The following is a 21854-nucleotide window of genomic DNA, read 5'->3' as shown; positions in this document are numbered from 1 at the left end:
GCTTCTTAGTAATTCAGAGTCCTCTTATCCAAATACAGATCAAGCTTACTAATGTTGAAGGAATTTAGCACGTGCGCCTTTTTATTCTGTTGCACAGATTATAAAGAATAACACAAAACAATAATTATTACATTACACCTTTTTAGCCAAAACAGAGTATCAAATACATCAGAAATGTTTTGACGCTGAATGAGTTGAAAAGCGTTAGTTGAAAGAAGACAATGCCAGAGTTAGCACAGGTAATTAATTTTCCTTTTTGTCAAAATGAAGTATTGAGCTTGAGCTGAATCTTTATTCCCATTAATTGTACAATTCTATCTGGCCCATCTCTGAATAGAATCGGATAACAAAACCCGGGGTGCTTCCCAATACAGTCACACGACGATATTTGAGTCATGGTACATTTCGGATAATTGGGAAAGGGGTCCTTTTCGGATCTTTTCCGCCAGTGCACCCCAATAACCCCCTTCATATGTTTAAACACTGTGCATTTTTGGATACCCATCCACTTTTCCCAAAATTAATAAAAGAAACCCCCCCCCCCCCATTATGGTATACACCGTTTGGGGGTACAGGTTATCTGGGATCTTTCCCATAGCCCCCCCCATCTTAGTGGTAAGACCTATAGCCCCACCCCCCAAGTTATGAGGGGTCTATAATTTTATGGGGGGGGGGGGGGGCAATGGAAAAGACGCGCATTTTTCATTCGCATTTTTTATTGGCCAAAACAGAAAACACGCGAAACCTTTAATATATGCTGATAAACCGGGTTTTAAAATAGATATCAGTATGTTACAGATGAGTGCAGCCGGTGACCAGCAGACAACTATTGAACCCACAAGTGGGGTGCTCAGCAGTGGGGACAGTCCCCAGACTGTGGGTGGAGGAGGGGGCAGGGGTGATGTGGGTATGGCCCCCTCCCGTTTGACCGACTCTGCCATGAGTGAAGCTAACAGACTGGTGGATGCAGCTATTGCCAATGCCTACACTGAGCTCAAACAGGACCACGGCTTCAAAGCGGTTTGTAAAAAAATACCTATGTCGTGGTCGATAACACGGGTCAAAAGAATTCAATAAGTTGAATTTTAAATTAAATTTGGAACTAAAAATATACAAAAATTAGCTCGTATTTATTGTACTTATCTATGCGAAAATATACAGAGAAGATTTCCCAGGTCTAGACCTCGACTTATGAAAAGACAATGCTCGACAAAAATGTGCTATGAAAAGACCATACTGGACTCATTTGAGCAATGAAAAGACTTTAGCTGGACTTTAAGGCATTCTGGACTTTAGCTCGACTCAGATTTTTTGCAAAAGACTTTAGCTGGACCCTAAATTTTACAAAAGACTTTGGCTTGACCCAAAGTTTGTGCTGGACTTAAGCTCGACACAATGTTTGCAAACAAAATCGAGTTAAAGTCTTTTCATGGGTCCATCATTAGTCTTTTCATGGGTCCATCATTAGTCTTTTCATAAGTCTGTTTTTCTGCCATTAACGTTTTGCGTGCAATATTGCATATAACGTAGTCAGCATATGGTTGGAGAATTTACTTCTGACACAGGTATGATAGGTCAATAAGATAATGATAGAGCCGAAACAAAATTAGAATTGAGTTTAGTTTTGTGACCAATACTTATCGACATAGCAACAAAGTTCGTCAGGTAAGTTCTTCTTTTGTTCTTTGAAACTTTATTAAAGAAAACTTCTAAGTTTCTTGATGTTTCTTTGAAACCATCACATCCTCCCGCCTTTTTTAAGCAAGTTTGTGGGTATATACTCTCCAAATCTGTCGGGTTCTTTTCTGTTTCTTGTTGATGTTCGTGAAGGCTCTGGTGGTTCAGATTGTTGATTCGCTACAGATGATGTGGCTGCAGAAGCTTCATCTTGATGTGAAGGTCCTACATCTGTGTTCTAAAGTTGTGACTCTGATTCAGATATGGTCTCCTCCACTGCTGGTATAGTTTTCACATTGTCCTCGTCTAGTCTCGCAACTTGGTTGTCGCTCACTAGAATAGTCCGTGTTGAGTTTTCGTGTTGTATGAAAGATGTGTTCAAGCCCTTCCTGATGATGAATGTAGCAGGAACTGTCTTTGTCTTTTCATTGGCCTTGAATAGAATTGGTTCACAAGAGTCGAAATCTGCTATTGCTGGTAGTCTCACTCTGCGTCCCAACAAGTGTTCAACTGGAGTTTTGCTCCTCGTCTTTGAAGTGTTTCGATGTGTCATTGGTGCCCTTTGCAGGAATGCTCCAAATGACACATTAAGATTGTGACTCCATGATTGAAGTGCCCGCTTCACTGTCTGAACTGCTCTTTCAGCTAGTCCATTAGCTCTTGGATGATAGACGGGTGATTCCATTTTCTTAATTCCCAGTGATTCGCACCACTGTTTAAGGTCACCACTTAAAAATTCAGGACCATCATCAGATACTAAAGTTTCTGGTATTCCGAATTTTGCAAAGATTTGACTAAGATATACTTTAACTGTTTCTTGTGTTCTATTTCCCGCGGGGAAAGCTTCTATCCAGCCAGAACCCGCGTCAACGATTACTAAGATATTGTCTTGGTCGTTAACATAACCCCAGTGGAGCCGTTCCCAAAAGTCGGCCTCTGGCCACTTAGAGACTGTTTTTCTAAGGCTAGACCTGTTCATTTCACAATTCTTACATTTAATAACAAAACGCTGAACGTCTTGGGTAATTCCAGGCCACCTTGCTATCATTCTGACTGATGCCTCAGTTGCATTCTTCCCAGGATGTGTTTCATGCGCTTTTGCCAAAACCAAGTGTCGTAGTTTGGGTGAAATGAAAGGAACAACACCTCTGTAGATGATTCCATTGTTTATAGTCAGTGCATCTTTCTGTTGTTCGAATCCTTTTTCAGCTTCTGAACCTGGTTTCCAATTGTTGCGTTTGATTCGTTTCATTATCTCTTGGAAGAGTCTGTTTGTTCCAATTATGTCTTTTATTTCTGATTGGCTCACCAAATCACTCTGAGCGAAGTATATGTTATTGATTGCGAAGCACACTCGATCGTTGTCGGATTCTTCTTCGTCAAAATCCATTCTGCTCAAAGCATTTGCATGAGGTATCTGCTCTCCGGTGCGTATTTCAACTCATAGTCGAAGCCTATTAGAGCTATTGCCCATCTTGTGATTCTAGCTGATGCTGTCTTCGGGATCTCCTCGTCTGGTGTAAAGAGATAATTGAGTGGTTTGTGGTCCGTTTGTAGGGTAAATCTTCTCCTAAGAAAGAATTGCTTCAATCTTGTGATCAGAAACACAAATGTCAGTGCTTCCCGCTCTATATTAGAATAGTTTTGATCCACTGGAGTCAACTTTCTCGATACATATATAACTGGATGTCCTTCTTGCGAAAGAACCCCGCCAATGGCTTTCTCAGAGGCGTCAGTAGTAACTGTTGCTTCTTTTTGTAAACTGTATGACTGTACAAGGGGTTAGCACATAATTTAATTTTTATATCTTCAAAGGCTTTTTGTTGCATTTTTCCCATGAGATAGCTATTTCTCATGTTATTTAAGTTTACCATTTTTGTTGCAAAATCAGGAATCATTCTTTCGTAAGAGTTTGCTAGCACAACAAACGATTCGAGTTGTTTGTTGGTGCTTTTGCTTTTTTCATTTTACAACTTATTTGGGATCTGGTGCTATTTCCTCCTTTGAAATGGAGTATCCTAAAAAGCTAACGCTATCGACTGGTTTTGAGTTGGATTTTTTCTCATTAATAGTAAAATTTTTCTCACGTAGTCGAATTTTGACTGCAAGCATTCTCTTGTCGAACTGCTCCTTGGTAGTTCCATACGCCTACACATCGTCTTGAAGGATCATAACGCCCTTGATTCCTTTGAATGTTGATTCGATGCATTTCTGGAAGATTGAAGAAGAGTTTTTCAATCCCTGAGGTAGTCGGCAAATCTTGAACAGCGCCTGATGTGTTGATTGTGCATATATCTTTTGCCTATCCGTCTAGTCCAATTTGATAGTAGGCATCTGAGAGGTCAGTTTTGCCGAAGTGAGGCCCCATGTAGGTTGTGGAAGATCTTCTCCATGTCTGGTATTGGGTAGTCCCCATCCATGAACTTGCCATTGATATGCACTTTGAAGTCCACGCAAAGTCTTAGTTCTCCACTTTTCTTTCTCTGCCACACCACTGGAGATGCATTAGTGACTCCTGCTGTACGGGTTTAAGGATGCCCTGTGTCACCATCTGTTCCAGCTTCTCTGTTACTTTGTCTTGAAGACGTAGAGGTATTTTTCTGGCTTTGCAGAACATTGGCTGTGATCCTGGTATCAGCTTCACGTGAGCTTTGTAACCCTTCACAGCGGGTAGGTGTTCGGTGGTGATGTTTTTCACATCGTGCTTGGGTAGAAGGTCTCTACCAAGTAGTCCAAATTCTTTATCAGACTGCACAACTGCTAGTTGTTTTTGTGTGAGCTTGCTTCCGTTCCACTCAACTTCAGACGTAAGTGATCCCAGAAGCGTTAATTGATGACCAGCATAAGCTTCGAGATGTCGTATTTTACCATATAACTGAGGTTTACTTACCAAGCTCAGTCCATATTTTTGATGATATCATTGTGCTATCTGCACCTGTGTGCCTGCATTTTTACTTTGCAGTGATTTATTGATATATATTCCCATGTCGCAGACATGTTAAAGATCTGTTCTTTAGTACAAAACAATCCCATCTCCGATTGTGGAAATGCTTGCTCTAAAGAATTATTTTCTTCTTCGCAGAAGTTATTCTGTTTATTGTACTTACCTGAATTCGGTTGGGGTTGGCTTTTACACATTTTTGAGAAGTGTCCCACCTTTTCACAGGTTTTGCATTTTTTATTTAGCGCTGGACAGGGTCTACCAGAGTGAGGCTTACCTCCACACCTAGTGCACATGTTGTTGCTTTTATTAGCCGTAGGTTTTCCATTTGGTTTTCGAAAGGTCTTTTTGAAGTTGAACCCAACTTCTTATTTCACAGTAAAAGGCTTATTACCTGATGAAGAACTTGCAAAAGCCATTGCTTGACTTCTGAACTGTAAGCTCTCATTTCAGAGCTTCTGTAAGCAGTCATTTCAGTAACCAACATTGCTGGTTTTGCTTTAATACCATCTAGCAGTCTAAGTTTTGCTTCAGGGTCCCTCAAACCTGAGATAAACTTTATTTTTACCAACTCCTCTTCAGAGTTGGCCGCTGTTTTGAGTTTTTAGAATTCACAATAGCGTGCTTTCTCTCTAAGACGCGCTAGGAAATCGTCGTCTGACTCCCCTATACTTTGTATTGCGGACAGAAATTTAGGCCTTTCTGCCGCTACTACTCTCTCTTTAAGAGAAATATAATTTTGAATTGCCAATCTGATGTCTCTATACGGAGTGTCTATCAAATTCCTAGGACTCATTGGGCTCCTAAGTTTAATAATTACATCCTGCCCGCACGTACTAAGAAAGATATTGGTTACCTGTAGGCCCTATGCAGTACCGTCGGTGTTGATCTTGTCCTCTTTCTTCTCTGCGCGACATTTCGCCTGAAAAGACATCATCCACGCAGTAGCTGATTCTGCATTCTGTAGATCCAAAATTTGTCTGTCTGTAGCTAGTCTGGACTTCATTGTCGTGGTCAATAACACGGGTCAAAAAAATTTGATAAGTTGAATTTTAAATTAGATTTGAAGCTGAAAATATACAAAAATTTGCTCGTATTTATAGTACTTATCTTTGCGAAAATATACAAAGGAGATTTAGATTAGCTCAAAATATTTTACATGATTGACATGTGGATAGATCTTAGTTCCAAATTCTGGACTTGATTTTTTGTTTTCACCAACATTTCAAGAGAATCATATATGGCCTAGGTACTATCGAGTTCATTAGTTGCAGGTCAGTGGACGTTAGAATCAGGTTTCTGTTGGTTGGAGAATTTACTTCTGACACAGGTATGATAGGTCAATAAGATAATGATAGAGCCGAAACAAAACTAGAATTGAGTTTAGTTTTGTGACCAATACTTATCAAAATAGCAACAAAGTTTGTCAGGTAAGTTCTTACTTTGTTCTTTGAATTTTTAATCAAGAAAACTTCTAAGTTACTTTATGTTTCTTTGAAACCATCACAATAGCTTATATAAATTCTGGCTTTTCAGTTCTCTCACTGTAGTTTGCTTTTGTCATTTTATTAATTGCACTCATTACTTAAAAAAATTCAGAATAAAAGGAGCGCAACCTGCAAGGCTATACGGATTGGCAAAACTGCATCAAGAAAATATACCCCTCCGCCCGGTACTATCGATTCCGGGGAGTTCTTGCCACATTTTGAGTAATTTTTTTAAAGCTGCTGACTAAGTTTGCGGGCCAATATCGATACCTCAACGCTAGATGCTTGTAAAAAACATAAACCTTGAGATTGGACGGTTACGAACAAATAGTGTCACGTGACGCAATGAGTCTCTACAATAACATACAATTCTCGGAGGCCATTGACATTGCTCTCAGTCTACTTTATTAAAACTATGAGGCTCCTGAAATTCAAAGAGACACATTGAAGCTGTTGCTGAAGTTAGCAGCCACAGATGTGCATTTTAAGTGTTACAATAAGTGCTATTTTGAAGAAGGTGGACTGACAATGGGTGCATCCTTAGCAGTTGTATAGGCCAATATCGGGATGAAGTCCTTCGAGGAGAAACTTAGAAGACTGAGAAGATTCGGTAACTAGAAAGCGCACTGTGGAGTCCAAAGGTTGCACAAATTAGATCTGGTATGGTATGCAGATATGTTCTGATGGAGATACGATATAATCTGCACAATAAAAGGGATTCCCGAAGCAATGTTCAACTCAGCTAACCAGCTGCATCGTAATCTTAAGTTCACCCTTGGAACATCTGAAAAAAGGGGACCTCATTCTTCTTGACGAGCGTGAATGTGGACAAGGGCAAAAAATGACTTCTAAATCGTACATGAAACCAACTGATACTGAAACCATTTGAAATTATGACAGCTCTGCTGCAATTAACACACAAAACACATTGTGGAAGGGACTGTACACCGACTGTTCGGATGCACCACCAGTTGGCAAAATTTTTTTGAAGCTTTTCATGTCAGTCAAGAAATTTGGAAGAGAAACCTTTACCAAGAATAATTGTTGGCAATGATTATTAACAAAACTCTGGAAAAACTTCTCTCAGTCCAGAAGCAAAAGGGGCTTCGAGTCAACCAGAAAGAGTAAGGAACCAAGAGGCAGCCAAAATCTAGAGAAGCAGTTGTTTTTTCTTCAGTATCGCTGCAGTCTGAGTTTAAAACTGAAAGAAATAATACAAAGACTGGGTACTGTTATGATTGCTTTCACAATCAGAAAATTGAAATCATTTTTGCCTGCACTCAGATCCTTTTTTGACCGAAATATATAGTCCAATGTTGTTTATGAAATTAACTGTATAGGATGTGAATCCAACTATTTCGGCAGACCAGCAGACATTCAGCCACTAGGATGAACGTCAAAAGTTGGATTGACCTGTCGGGCAGAACTTATGTGAATTCTGCGAATCCTCCATTCGAAAAAAAAGTGATCAGTGCAGCGACGAAGGAAACTTAATGACAATTGAAGCGCTTCGTGTCAGGCAACGGAGGCCCGCACTCAACACGCGAGACGAATTCATTGGGAGAGAACTGACGATAAAATCATAGTTCGCCTTGTCTCGACTTTTTGCAAAATTTGCAAGTCAGCATATTTGTGTTCGGAAACGAAACGAAAAGTACGAGATACAATTCCGTAGTTAAACTACTGAATTTGAAAGAAAAAATTTCAAGGGAATCGAAAAAAATAAAGTGTAAAAATACGTGTTTTATGTGACTAATTATTCGAATTGACTGTAGACAAAGGTTCTCAGAACGAATAAATTTCATTTGAACAAACAAACGCATTATTTTATCTTTGTAAATTTGTTATCAGTTTTATACAAGTAATTTCCTAAAGATTCTAGTAATAGCGACGTTCGAGAAGAAAATTGTTGACTTAAACATTTTTATCTAATACTCGGAGCTGAAGTTTGCAGGTGCACCTTTTTTCCATTCACCACACGAGTAAACCGTTTTATAACATGATATGTAATAAGAACGTTTTCAAGTGGAGGTCAGAATATTGCTTGTTGGCTTGGCAGTTGGTGCTGAGGGGATGTTTCCCCTAAATGTACAGAACACAAGCTGAACAGCCGGCCAAGTACAGGTATTGTTTTCTATATGGACCTTATTGGCAAATTGACGCGTGCGCGGGATCTTTTCCGTTTGTGCCCTCCAGTACTTTATGCACCCTAGTTACAAAGCACGTGTAATAGAAACAGAAAATCAGAGTAATACAGGTTCATCATAGTAAAAAGATGGCACGTGCGACTGGGAGTTGCAATTAGTATGAGGAGGGGGGTTTGTTTTTCATTGTGGAGGATCTAAATGAACTTTTGGTAGCTTAAGTATTGAATTAAACAAATTATTGTTACTCGTGCTCACGACTATGATTCTGTTGTCGCACTGGACGGCCATTCGGCTATCCAAATTTGTCTAGTTCATACATGTGCTGGGTCTGAGACTTTTACAAATAATTTAACCCCATTAAAGTCACACCACTATTTTATAGCCACCCATTATAGTATTTTTGGCGGATTTTTGGGGCCATAAATTCGAGTGCTCTATAAACTGATAGATTCGAGTGATATCATCGTGGAAGAACAGGCAGTCCTTGTGGGCAAGTTTACAATTATTTTTTTTTCAGAATGAAGAGAGTGGAGGAGTGATCATTGGACAGAATGGAGTGAAGAATATTGAATGGATGACATATGAACAGTTCACTGTCCCACTTGGAACTGACAAGATACGTGAATTTGTGGAGGTAACAACTCCTTATATTCTTTCCCTAACTTGTTTACTTGTCTGTACTGCAGACATTTATATCTGATATTGGTTTGAACCCCACGTTTATGACCCACGTTTTAGCCTCGATTCAGGAGCGGGTGCTAAACGATCTTGCTCATTTATTAGTCTGGGAATTAGGATGGGAAAGCAAAGTAACAAAGTTTTGCAGTTATGCAATCCTTGGACCTTTTCTGCCTGTGCACAAGGGAAAAAAGGGGGAGATGAAAATATCGAAATCTATGAAACTAATCCAGCTGAATTATACCATTTACAACGTGCCATGTTTTGCGTGAGATTGTCGCTTAGACAAATAAACGTAACAGCCCCTTTTTCCCTTTTTGGTAATGATGGATGGGCAAACCATTTTTGATGCATCTCATCACAGGGGTCTTTAGTCTAATATCCATATGTTTTTCAGACGTGGGAATACGAGCCTAGCTGGAAATACTGCATCGACTTCTTAGAGGAAATATCCACAGAATACGACTTCAGGTCAGAATTTATACACAGTATACAAAAGGTAACTATAAACAACTTCCCCCGAACATAATCATCTGTAAATATAATTTTGATGGCTAAGTAATTGGTAGTAGCTTCACTCGTATGGTGTCTGCTGGTAATTATTACAATTTTAACAAAACTCTCTGTTCCAAAATTGATATATTCATAAAACCTGTGTTAATTCATTAACGAGTGAGTGTGGGTGTCAAAATATGGGGTCACCTATATGACCGTTTGTGAAAGTATGCCGGAGGGGGTTTGAAGCTGTGGTGGTTGAGGTAAAGCAGAACACATTCGTTAAATTAATTTCGATCCTTGTTAAATTGTTATTCAGAAAACTCGGTTTGACGATCTATTATAATCAATAAATCTGTTTTTTTTGCCATACATGCAGCTGCTGTGTCTCTTTCCGTAGTTGTTGGTTAGATTTGATGAAACATTGTTCTCAGCTGATACGGGAAATGCAAATAAATTTTTTTTCAAATATGTTACTTGTAAAGAAGTCCATGATTTAATAAAATGTTTGAATGTGAACAAACCTTTGGGTCCTTCAAAAATTCCCGCATGGGCGTTGAAAGATGCCCAATCGGTCCTTGCGGAGCCTCTCTGTTTTCTGATAAACGAGTTTATTTCTGAGTCTTCTTTTCCGACTGACCTCAAAAAAGCTTTGGTCTCACCTCTTTATAAAAAAGGAAACACAGAAGATCCCACTAACTATCGTCCAATATCGGTAACCGGCGCATTGGCAAAAATTTTTGAACAAGTTATAAGGAACCAAATTAATGACTATTTGATCTCAAATAACTTGCTGTCACCTAAACAATTTGGATATAGGAAAAAAGTGTCCACAACAGATGCCATACTACAATGTACGGAATATGTACGAACCGAAATGGATAAAAAGAATACTGTTTGTGGAGCATTCCTCGATCTCTCAAAAGCATTTGACTCAATCTCACACGAAATAATAATAGAAAAATTGAAATGTTTAGGATTCGACGGAACATCTACACAATTGATTAGATCATATTTGAAAGACAGAACTCAAAAAGTAGTTTTCTCGGGAAATGAGTCCGACTGGATTTTACTTAACAGAGGAGTGCCGCAAGGGACAGTATTAGGACCAATATTGTTCAACATTTATGTGAATGATCTTCATAGAGCTATTGATAATAACAATTGTCAAGTAATCCAGTACGCCGATGACACTTTCCTCTATTCTTCTCATACTAATGAAAATATAGCCAGAAGTTATTTGGAAAAAAATATTGAAAAACTATGTTATTACTTCCAATCACATCAATTAATGATGAACAATAAGAAGACAGAATATATCGTGTTTGCTCCATCAAAAAAAGCACGAACTCCGTCTTATCTAAATGTTAACAATGTGAACATAGAAGAAACTTCGTCGGTAAAATATCTAGGAATAATATTAGACAACAAATTAAATTTTAAAGAAGAGATCAAAAGAATACTCTCCAGAATGGCGTGCAGCATCAAAATCTTGAAAGATATAAGGAACTGTTTTCCTATAAAAACTAGAGTAACACTATTGAACGCTCTTGTTTTAAGTCACATTCAATACTCATCTCTTATGCTCGTTGGTATCAGAAAAAATCTCATGATAACATTAGAAAAACAACTTAATTGGGGAATAAAAGTGTGTTTCAAAAGAAAAAAGTATGATCGCTCGACTGATTTAAAAATAAAAAACAGAATCATGCCTGTTGAATTCCTTCTCAAATATCGATGTATGGTTTTTTTCTTGAAATATATTAGGAAACAATTGCCAGCTTTTAGTAACAACAATTTATTGCAAACTTCTAATTGTAACCAGAATGCGAGAACGGGAAAAATTTATCCTGCTGTGAAAAGTAATTCGGAATTCCTCGATAAATCATTGATGCTGCAAGCCATGAAATTGTACAATGAAGTTCCATATGAACAAAGACAAAAACTCGATAATGTTAAGAACATCAAAGGTTTTTTGAAAGAATTCTATTTCAAGGAATATCTGAAGGACCCAAAGGCGTTGGAATACAGAGATCTGTTGCGGGACCTTTTTTAAGCTTTCATTGTTTTTAATTTCCTTATTATCTAATATATTTATTTTTATGTTTTTAGTATTCCAAACGTTGTAAATAAAATATTTTCTTATTGTTTTATGTATTTTAGAACTTGTACATTGCCATTTTGTTGACACTTTTAGGTGTGTAACATTTTGGAATTCAATGTTTTCTTTTTTTTTTTTTTTTAGATACTCCATATTTGGGCTATGGTCAAAATCTCTCACAAAATTGGGTCTTCAAAAGGAATTAATTCCAAGAGCCTCAAAATGAGAGGATGCTGAGATGATCTCTTTTTCGACCCACACAATTGGGTCTTACACAAATAGTGTATGAATGACAAAATGTCACAACAAGCTCCACATCTGGTCTATTTCTCACTTCAAACAATGTATGACTACTAGATGATCAGGCTTATAAGTGATAAGCATTTTTTAAATAACAAACCTGCACTCCAGGCAGTTTTGTAACGATTGTTTAACCCCCTTATTACAACTGTAACGGTTAATAAAGTGTTTTTTAAACCAATTTAGTCATTTTTGAGAGGATTAGGAGGCGTCATCTTCAAATTGAAACAAATTTCACTAAAAAAACTGTTTTACTTATTCTGAATTTTGGTTATCATACAGTCGATAGTGAAAATATAGTAATAGAATAAATATCGCTGGCAGATTGACAGAAAATAGGGTTACATGACAATTTACCCAATGCCAAAATACCCAATGCCATTATACCCAATACCAAAATACCCAATGCCATTATACCTAATGCCAAAATACCCAATGCCATTGTACCCAATTCACATTGATATTTTCGTTCCATAATCCGAGTACTAATTATCAGAAAATAGCTCTTACACGTATGATTTAACAGGCGGATAATTTAATCACACGTTCGGTTGCGATAGTGTCATATCAAGTCCCACGGACCGCTGAGGCGTGGCCATGGCCATAAAGCATAATAATTTTATCACTTGTTCGGTTGAGATAGTTTCATATCAAGTCCCACGAGCCGCTGAGGCATGGCCATGGCCATTAAGTACGTTAAAACATACGGGTAATAGCGACTGTAAATTTGTTGGATTATTGAACAAAAATATCAAAGTACATTGGGTATAATGGCATTGGGTATTTTGGCATTGGGTATAATGGCATTGGGTAAATTGTCATGACACCAGAAGATAGCTGCAATAGCTTTGTAGATCTGCGGTCTTAAAACGATAAAAAAACAGAACAAAAAAATTCTTTTCATTAAATGCTGAGTTGATATATTTTGATTAATAATCTGTTTGACTTAGTACTGCTTTTATTAGCTGCTCTCAAACATCCTTCAATTAGAGTGACACACACTCGTTTGACTCACACTCTCTTTTTATTAAAGTAAAGAAGAGTCATTATCAGAGCGAGGAAGTCATTTTTGAGAGTGAAGTAATTCACGTGTGAACTGAAACTTGATCGCGCGAATAGAAAACCAAAAACTCACTCCATTAACAGTGAAAAATGACGTCACGCAAGCAATTCAATTGAATTTGCATGTATGAATGAACAGAAAGCAGATTATAAGATATTGTGACGTCATATGGTGTAACAAAAACACTTGGCCATCCTCACTGACCTGTTGGCGCATTACACGCCATTGTATTAGGCTCTTTGAAACAACAACCGGAAAAGTAACATAAGAAAATTAACTGATCAAAACCGATCAAAATTTACTTTTAATTGCGACTTCGAAAAAATATTGACTCTGTACTACCAGCTGTTTGCGAAATATCGCCAGCTGACATATAACCTCATAAAATGGGTTGATGAGGAAACCGAGGAAAAGTAAAAGAGATAAAGACGGTTAAAAGCCGAAAAAATAATTCTCCGCAACTTTATCTAATAAAATTCTCCGCAAAAAGCTAAATGGCCTCTTTCAAACTTTTTCTTAGTGAAATTTCAATTACATCTGTTGTATCAGTCACTGCCACACCCCTATTTCGTGCCTAATAGTTAAGTGAGGTTTTTCCTAAATGTCCATAAAGAACAGTTCTCAAGGCCATGTCCTACATGAACAGCTCTCAAGGCCATTTTAAGTCCGTATTTCTATCTAAGATTATAACCTCTTATTTGTTTATGTTTATTTACAACAACCGCAGATCGACAGATTACTAATCAATATATTAGATATTTAAAAGCCTCAAAATTTACTTTTTAATTGGGTGAAGATGAATTTCTATATTTGTTAAATATATTAAAAAAAGTTATGTACTTGTTGAAATGATTTTGCTGATAAAGTACGTCCTAATACGGAAATGTTTATGTACTCAACCAACACCAAGCAACGTACAAAAGCCTGAAATTGTCCAATTTGGAGATCAGTAATTATTACACGAAGGGCCAATACAGCTCGAGGTGCAATACTGCAGAATTGACAATCACCAGAACACCGGGACCCTGTTTGAGAACCAGTCGAAACTATATCTTAAACCGTTCATAAATTCGTGTTAAAATCCGGCTTCTAACTTTACGATTAATTAGAAGATTGAACTGGATAACTTGTTAACTCTTAAGTTAGAATATTCTCTGTAATAACAAGCCAACTAGCAGATATATCACGCATTCGTAACCGCTCAATTAAAGGCTATCACTAGCTAATTGTATTCAAATTATATCTGCTAAAATCGCACTATGAAATAACTATAATAAGTCCTTGTAAAATGAAAACTATATTACTTAATCACTTTGAAGTTTTAATTCTAAAACTTTTTTATACCAATTCTAAAAGTTAGTCCTTAACAGCCACACATCCAAAATTTGACGGAGAAATTTTAACCAATTCAAAAAATGTGAACTGCTACAAAAACTACTTTCAACCACAAAGCCCCCCAAACGCGACAGAAAATTGAAAGATAATTCAGAATTTCCTAGAAAAGGTTAGAACAAGAAAAGATGGTAATAAATAGCGGAAAATTGAATCTAAAAGTGTGAAATTTGCTTCAGATGGTTAAAAATGCTTCCAAATACTGTGTTACCAGTTTAGATATTTGAAACAAACACCTTTGATTGAAAAGGTTGGAGTTAAAAATAAAAATGCCTTGAAAAAGCCTCGCGTTATCAAAGAATTTCGTTCGCTTAGCACTAATATTTTCACACCTACTTTTCTAGCTCTCTCTAAAAAAAATGATATGAACAGAAAACCGCTCTCTTCTATATCCGCTTTTCAATTTGTTCTGCCGCTTGAACTCAACACTTAGTTTTCACGTGCGGCATTGACTTTTACATCCTGTTTTAAATACGCTCCAAAAGTTTGTCGGTAAACTGTAAACATAAACCGACAAATGTTGGAAGAATTGCTCTTGAACGACAGGCGTGGCAATTTAATTCAGGGGCTGTAGCCTAGATCAAATTATGGGTGCAAAAAATTTTCCCCCACCGGGATTCGAACCACTGCCCTCCCGATCCACAGCCACAACTACTAACCACTGCGCTACAGATCACATACCTAACTTATTCTGCAACCGAATTTATATTAGCTTTACTTCAGAGCAATAGAGATCACTCAAAAATGAAGAACGAAAGCGTGAAAAAGTCACCTGAGAAGTCAAAGAATGTTCTAGAAGAAAAGCGCAAAACTGTCAAGCAAAAAATTTGCATAAACAAGACACGCACGTTTACAATAATTGCTATGAACTGCGTTCAAGAGCAATTAAAAAAGACACTCCACCAATACTCCTCTTCAAGTCGTAAAAAGACAGCGCCCCAATGCAATTCCATTTCTTTGAATTGTAAAAAATCCAAGAGCAGGCCAATAATCCCCCTGGCTATTGCTTTGCGGCTATCAAAAAATGTGTCTCTTTGGGCAAGCTTCCTGGTAGTCAATCTCTTTTTTTACAATCTGCCCAGCCTCCCAGTGCAGTTGGGGATTTGTGACGCAGTAGGAATTGGCATGTATCTGTGACAAGAATCGAATATCAAAAGAAGCAGATATTGTGACGCCAAACTGCCTCGCCAGAAGATCAAATTTTATTGAAAATTTGTTTGCTGAGTGCCCTCTGACCATAGAAAGTTTATCTATTCAGGGCAAAGTAGGACTCTCTAGGTCGCCCAACAAATCTTTTTTTCGTCGTTTAGTAAGACCAATCGTTACATTTGAGAGCACACTGAACGTCGAAACTCCGCCTCTTTGGCCCTTTTTTTGAAAATTTTAAAGCTGAACATTGTACGGTTGTGTCCTTTTGCCTTGAAATTGATTGTTGATGATGCGAAAACTATTTGTCTCTGAGACTGCTGTGTCAGCCAACACGAACTGCAGGCATTGAAGTTTATTGCCTTTATGCTTTTTGTCGTGTGATTCTGCTGTTTTGTTCTGAATGCTGGTTACGTAACTGTTCTTGTTCAGATTGTAATTTATTAACGGATTTTTTTGTTTTATCGTAAACTTGAGCTTTATGCGCCTCATTATTAACTCCGTGCCAATCAAATTAGATGTAGTCTTTGATATCAATAAATGTTCTTTTGAGTCCAGATCTATTTGATGTATTGTCAACCTTTGTGCTCATGGATAAAATTTCAACTGTCATTGATTTCTCCAATGGCAAAAAAGTTGTTGCATTCCGGCACAGCTCTCATTGAAAAATTCCACTCATCTTGGATTGACTTGGCTAAAACAAGGAAGACTTCACGAGAAAAATGCTTCGTTGTACTACAAAGTTTCCCTAAATATGTTTTAGACTGCTATTTTCACTTCATCCGCATCATTTGGCTTAATCGTCTTCCAAATTAAAACAAGATTAGAAAACTTTAAGTTTTCCGCCTTTATTCGAAAATTTGCAAAAATTCCGCCATCTTGCAACGTCATTAATGTGAAATATGAACTGTCAATAATGAAATAACGCAACGACACAACAAAATTGAACCTCAAAATTTAAATTAATGTTCAAAAGTAAAAAAAAAATGAATAATAAATTTAAAAAATAAACTAGAAGTATCAACGCGAAGAAAAACTAACACTTAAAATCTGAAACCGCATTTTAAAAAAAAAACAAATATTTTTAAATTTCATAAAAACAATAAAAAAGCTCTAAACTAAAAAACAAGGCGGCTCAGCAATGTGCGATAGCACATAAGGTTCCGACCCCGCCCATCCACAATTTTGGCATAATTGTCTACCAAATGAGGAACAGATAGAAAACCCAAAAATTATTTTTTGGGAATCCCAAAAAACCCAAAAGTATTTTTTCAAAAAAATTTTGTATGAACGATAAGATAGCCTCCAAAGCAAATAACTCAGTGGAGTAAAACTTGAAGCATTAAAATGCTGTGATATGACAGTATTAAGAAAAAGAGTCAATAAGAACAGCAAAATCAACCAACAACAACAACAACAAACTTTAATTACATCAAAAACTTTTTGTCCGTTTTAAAAAACAAAACAAACTCAACATACCGTCAGATGAACCTAAAACTAAACAAAAAAACTTAAAAACTTAAATAAATCACCAGAAAAGATATGGACCAGTCCATAAAAAGGTTTGGTAACAATTAGACAAAAAAGAACAAAAACAGTAAAGTTAAAAAATTCGCTTATTTTTTTTTTAAAACAATTAAATTCCAAGTAATTAAAACCATTGGAAATCAAGTAAAATATCCCAAAAGTTTACGATTACCATTGCTTCTATAGAAGGGCATTAAGACCTGTTCTTATTCATTTCTTTAAGCGGCTAAAAAGAACAACAAAAAAACAACAAGCAAAAATTCAATTGAAACTTGCCAGAAAACGCTGTCAAAAACGTCAAGCCATATTTCGCCCCTCAAAATATATTCGTTTGCGCCTTCTTCAAACATCGATAAAGTAGTATTAGTGTGGCCATTTATTAGTGAGACTAGGTAACAAGTAGACAAAAAAGAGAAGAGGGCAAAAGTATGTAATAATTTTGTTTTTTTTCCGATACAAAATTATATCTAAAGTCATGAAAAAAAATAATTACAAAATGAAGTATCAAAATAGGGTCGTTTATTCATCCAAAAGAATTCTTTGAGACCTGCAATTATGCAGAATTATTCTTGCGTCTAGAAAAAGATAGTCAAACATGACAAAATTCAAATGAATTTACTTTTTTTGTGAAAAACCGGTGTCGAAGTCAGTAAGGTCATAACGCATTCTTTTAAAAAATAGATTTTGGGACATCAATCCCCTTTGACACCTTCCCTTGACACCCATAATGTCATTTTGACCTGTAATTAACGAGATTAAGTACCAAAAAGAAAAACAAAAAGAACAAACTTGCGAAGTTAAAAAGTTTTTGTTTTTAGTTTTGGAAAACGATTGTTTTCAAATACATGAAAGCCATCAGCTCTATACTAATACCAGAATATCGGCTCATCTATCGGCTCACCTATCACTATACAGGAAATTTCGTACAACTGAAATGACAAAGTAAAAGTGACAGTTAAAGACAAAATTAAAAAATTCAATTAATTTCTTGAAGAAAGAAGTGCAGAGGCCGTTAAAACGATAATCTATATCTTCAAGGATTTGAATATGTTCAATTGCGTTTCATTTTGAATGCTAATATATTTGATATGAGAACTGTCAGTAATGTGATAGTGTGACTAGAAAACGTGAAAAACTGTCAAATTTCTAAAAACAAAAAATTGAAATCTAGTTGGATCAAAGCCAGAAAACAATAACTTCAGGCTTAAAAACGTAATCGATACTAAATTTCAAATCAGTAGAATTAAAAAGCATTCTTTCTTTGCTGACACTAAGCTGCAAGTTGACCAAATTAAGAAAAATGGAGGAAAACTTCATTAAGCCGTTATTTATTCAAAAGTCAATTATTTTTAAAAGTCGAAACGATCATAAACTTTCAAGTGAAAAACTAAATGCATTAGCTTGGAGCTGCTTAGGAAGCCAATTGGACCTATCACTCCTGAGCTTTCCTTTGATATGTTCTGTTCTTTATTAATAAATAAAGTCTTTCAAAAAAAAAGACCGACTGATTGCAATCCGAATTCATTTTCGATTGTAACAGTCCAAGATTGGCCCAAACTAGCCCTGCTAGTGCTTATTGTCCATTAGGAACTTTTGATTTTTCGAATATTGTTGATATAGATAATTTGTTAGTTGAAAGCTCAAAAAAAAATCTGCATTTTTGATAATAAAAGGGTAAAGCTAACAAAAAAACGGCAAATTACCGAGCCGTTGATTACAGAGCACTCCCAGCTGAACCTGAAGTAGGAATAACCCCCTTCTGAGTGTACAAAGATTGTATGATTGCTGTTTAGGGGTGTAGTGCCGGCAAACTTTTATCAAAGTGGACTAAATTAGCTTACTTCGTGCTGTTTTTGATGAAAAAAGCTGAATTTTGAAATATTTATCCAGAGTTTTTGACCCAAAAAATAAAATCAGAATAACCAACAAGGCTTGTTTGTCCTTAAAAATAAAATCAACGTTACTATTCTTAAAAATTTGGACAAATTTTTGCAAAATTGATGAAAAATTAGTCAAAAATTTTGGAAAATGTGAATAAAACAACGTGAATTCACTCTACTTTTCTCAGAGGTTTAAACCTCGATAACTCCCTGTAGAAAACGAAAATTTAAAAAATCTTTTTAATTCCATATTCTACGCTGGACGAGCTTTCTAATGATACCAGTCTCAACTCTCTACGATGAATAAATCGATCGGCGAAAATTGACTGAACAAAAAAAAACCCATTTGAGTATATAGTTCCTCCCCCCTCAAGAGGGATCGGAACAATGATATATAGATTAAATTGTAGCTCCTTGGGACTCCAAGTGGACCGTTCATTAGTGAGACTAAGCCATCAGACAACAAAATAACAAAAAATAACAAAATCTCGCAACCAATTTTACGCAACACAGTTTTGAAGCCATAAAAAAGATGATCTAAATGAAATTATATGTTCTCAATGGGACCCAGTTGCTCGTTTATGGGATCTGTCAATTTGTGAGCTTTGATTTGAAATAAAACATAAACGAAACAAAAAGCCAAAAGTGTTTTTAAAAAGACAGCGCCTCAATACAATCCGAAAAATTTCGATATTCTTTAAATCCACGATTCGACCAAAACTAGCCCTGATATTGCTGATCGTTCATTAAACACACGCAATTGTTCCAAACGTAATGGATAGTTTGACAAAATATCGCTTCTTAAAATAAATGTTGATTTTCGGATACTTATGGAGTTAAATTAGCAAAAATGAGGCAAATTTTTATTGTAAAACACTCTCAGTGGATATAAACTAGCCCTCTTTGGAGTTTGAGAAGACTGCGCCAGAAATTTTTTACTCTGTACTGAGGCAAATATAAACAGAATGGTCCGAAGAAGCACATTTGGTGCCATTTTTGATGAAAAAGGCTGAATTTTGAAAAAATTTTGCCAAGAATTCGAATCAAAACAGTTCAGCAACACTCTCTTTCCTTAACGATTAAACACTTAACACTATCGTTAACAGTTTTAACATTCATCAAAATTTCAGCAAAAATTACGGAAAATGGGAACAAAACAACGGAAATCAGACAAATGTTCACAAAGTTTTATACCTCGATAACTAAACGGAAAAAAATTGTGATGAATATAACTGTCAATGAGTCATAGAAGAAAAGGAAACTGATCCCGAAGCTCTCTATTTCTTGCCCTAAAAGTCCACAAAAATACGTTTTAGTTTTTCTCATCAGTAGGGAAATGACAATGCAGTCAAAGTTGAAATTGTTACAATTTTTGTCATAGGTATCGCTATCAAGTGCGCTGGAGTATCCCGACCAGACGGAAGCCGATCCCCCGGGCAACCGCACGTGTATTCTTCACGATAGTGGTGTCCAAGATCAGACCCCAACATCTACCCTGTGAAGTATACTACATGTTTGAGACCAACTCACTCGTGCACAGACCTGGCAAGTCCAGATTCAGACAGAAGTGGCTCAGTAACATCGTGGAGAACCAGTGCCACGTCATAGCCGATGTGCAATTCTAAATGAACTCATTCAACACAATTACAATTAATAATTTTCATCGATTTTTGAGCGGCTAATTTTAGAAATTAAAATTTCATAGAAACTGTTGGTTTCGAAAATTACTCTATGATCATTTCATAGTTATTGAGATCTTCATCCGACCACTGATGAATAAAATTCATTTTAGATTTGGTTTGTTTATTTTGGCACTGCAAGTTCACAGATCTCTTCCATGAACAGAAACATTGTGTGCATATAAATGCATGCTGCGCTCCAAATTTCTCTTTTGAAATCACAATATTTTTTTGTATGACGAATAATCACACGATATTTCTTGTGAAATTGCATCCTGTGTGAGTTCACATGCCAAATTTTTCCAAGTGATGATTAATTACACGATCTTTCGTGTGATTGAGCTTATCGGGAAAACGACCGGTTTTATAACAAAGTTCTGTTTAAACCTTGTATTTCTAGATGTCGTCATGATAAGCGATAAAATCAAAACGAACATGAATATTTTTTTATGAAAGCTTAGTCTGTTTTAAATCACTTGAGATTAGGTGAAAAAATGAGAACAGGGATATACTGCCCAGTTTCGTCTGAAGCTCATCAAGTGACCTTATGGTCCTCAGTAGAAAATAAACAATGGAAAACCACTTACTTTTACATGAGAAATCACATAAAAACTATTTTTAACACTATTTTACATGTCAAATTATATATTATAATTTTCTCATTTATCACTTCACAAAAAAATTATGTATTGGCAGATTTTTTTATGTGATTCCAGACGAGTTCACTTTTCTGATCCCACTCGAGTCTATAAGAATGTGCAGCGACGAATATTGTATTAAGCGTCTAGTTAAAATTCATCCATGTTCATTTCAAGATGCCCCGATTGCCAATTAATACCTGCCATCGCGTGAGACATTTCCATTGGAATGTATTGTGAACATTTATCCCAAAAATTATCCAATTGCACAATTTGTTAATGTAAAGTGGCGTAAGATAGGCACGTTCACCCTGAAGCCCGTCCCATACAAGTCTTCGACTAATGAAATGGTTCTTGGGTTCAAAATTTGGGCTGACCTCAGTTCGAATTGCAGCTAACCCATTGTGCACTAACCCATTGTATTTAGTAGGTAGTTTCAATTTGATGTAAACTACGCCCAATTATTGTCTATGCTCGTGTTTGACAGAGAAAACTCAACCCTTTCCCTCCAAAAGGTAATTACTGTCTTTAGCCAATTAATGTAATTAAGTCAAATTTCAATAACCCCGCTCATTGATTGAGATAGTTTTTTTAATTCGTATGTTTTGTCCCCTCTCGTAAGAGAAACAAATATTTGCGTTAATTGGGCGCCAATTAAGAAACAACAATGAGTTCATGGGGCTCTTGTCAAACCGGTGAAAAT

The 21854-nt window shown here is 36.4% G+C and overlaps 1 protein-coding gene across 2 annotated transcripts; it reads left to right on the top strand.

Annotated features, from left to right (window-relative positions):
- The first annotated feature begins 76 nt into the window (after nt 1-76).
- LOC142336241 (A-kinase anchor protein 14-like) lies at nt 77-20632 on the top strand. Of its 2 annotated transcripts, none has more exons than XM_075384923.1 (5): nt 77-239; nt 799-1020; nt 8770-8886; nt 9328-9401; nt 20216-20632. In XM_075384923.1, the coding sequence occupies exons 1-5, from the start codon at nt 222-224 to the stop codon at nt 20457-20459; spliced, it is 675 nt and encodes a 224-aa protein (XP_075241038.1). In that variant the 5' UTR covers nt 77-221; the 3' UTR covers nt 20460-20632. The 2 variants fall into 2 exon arrangements, with proteins under 2 accessions (XP_075241038.1, XP_075241039.1); XM_075384924.1 differs by lacking the exon at nt 20216-20632 and adding an exon at nt 11671-12007.
- The last annotated feature ends 1222 nt before the right edge of the window (nt 20633-21854 follow it).

Source organism: Convolutriloba macropyga, chromosome 3 (genome assembly GCF_964194025.1).
Source record: "Convolutriloba macropyga chromosome 3, txConMacr16.3, whole genome shotgun sequence".
Taxonomy (NCBI): domain Eukaryota; kingdom Metazoa; phylum Xenacoelomorpha; order Acoela; family Convolutidae; genus Convolutriloba; species Convolutriloba macropyga.
This window is presented reverse-complemented; position numbering and strand designations above follow the sequence as displayed.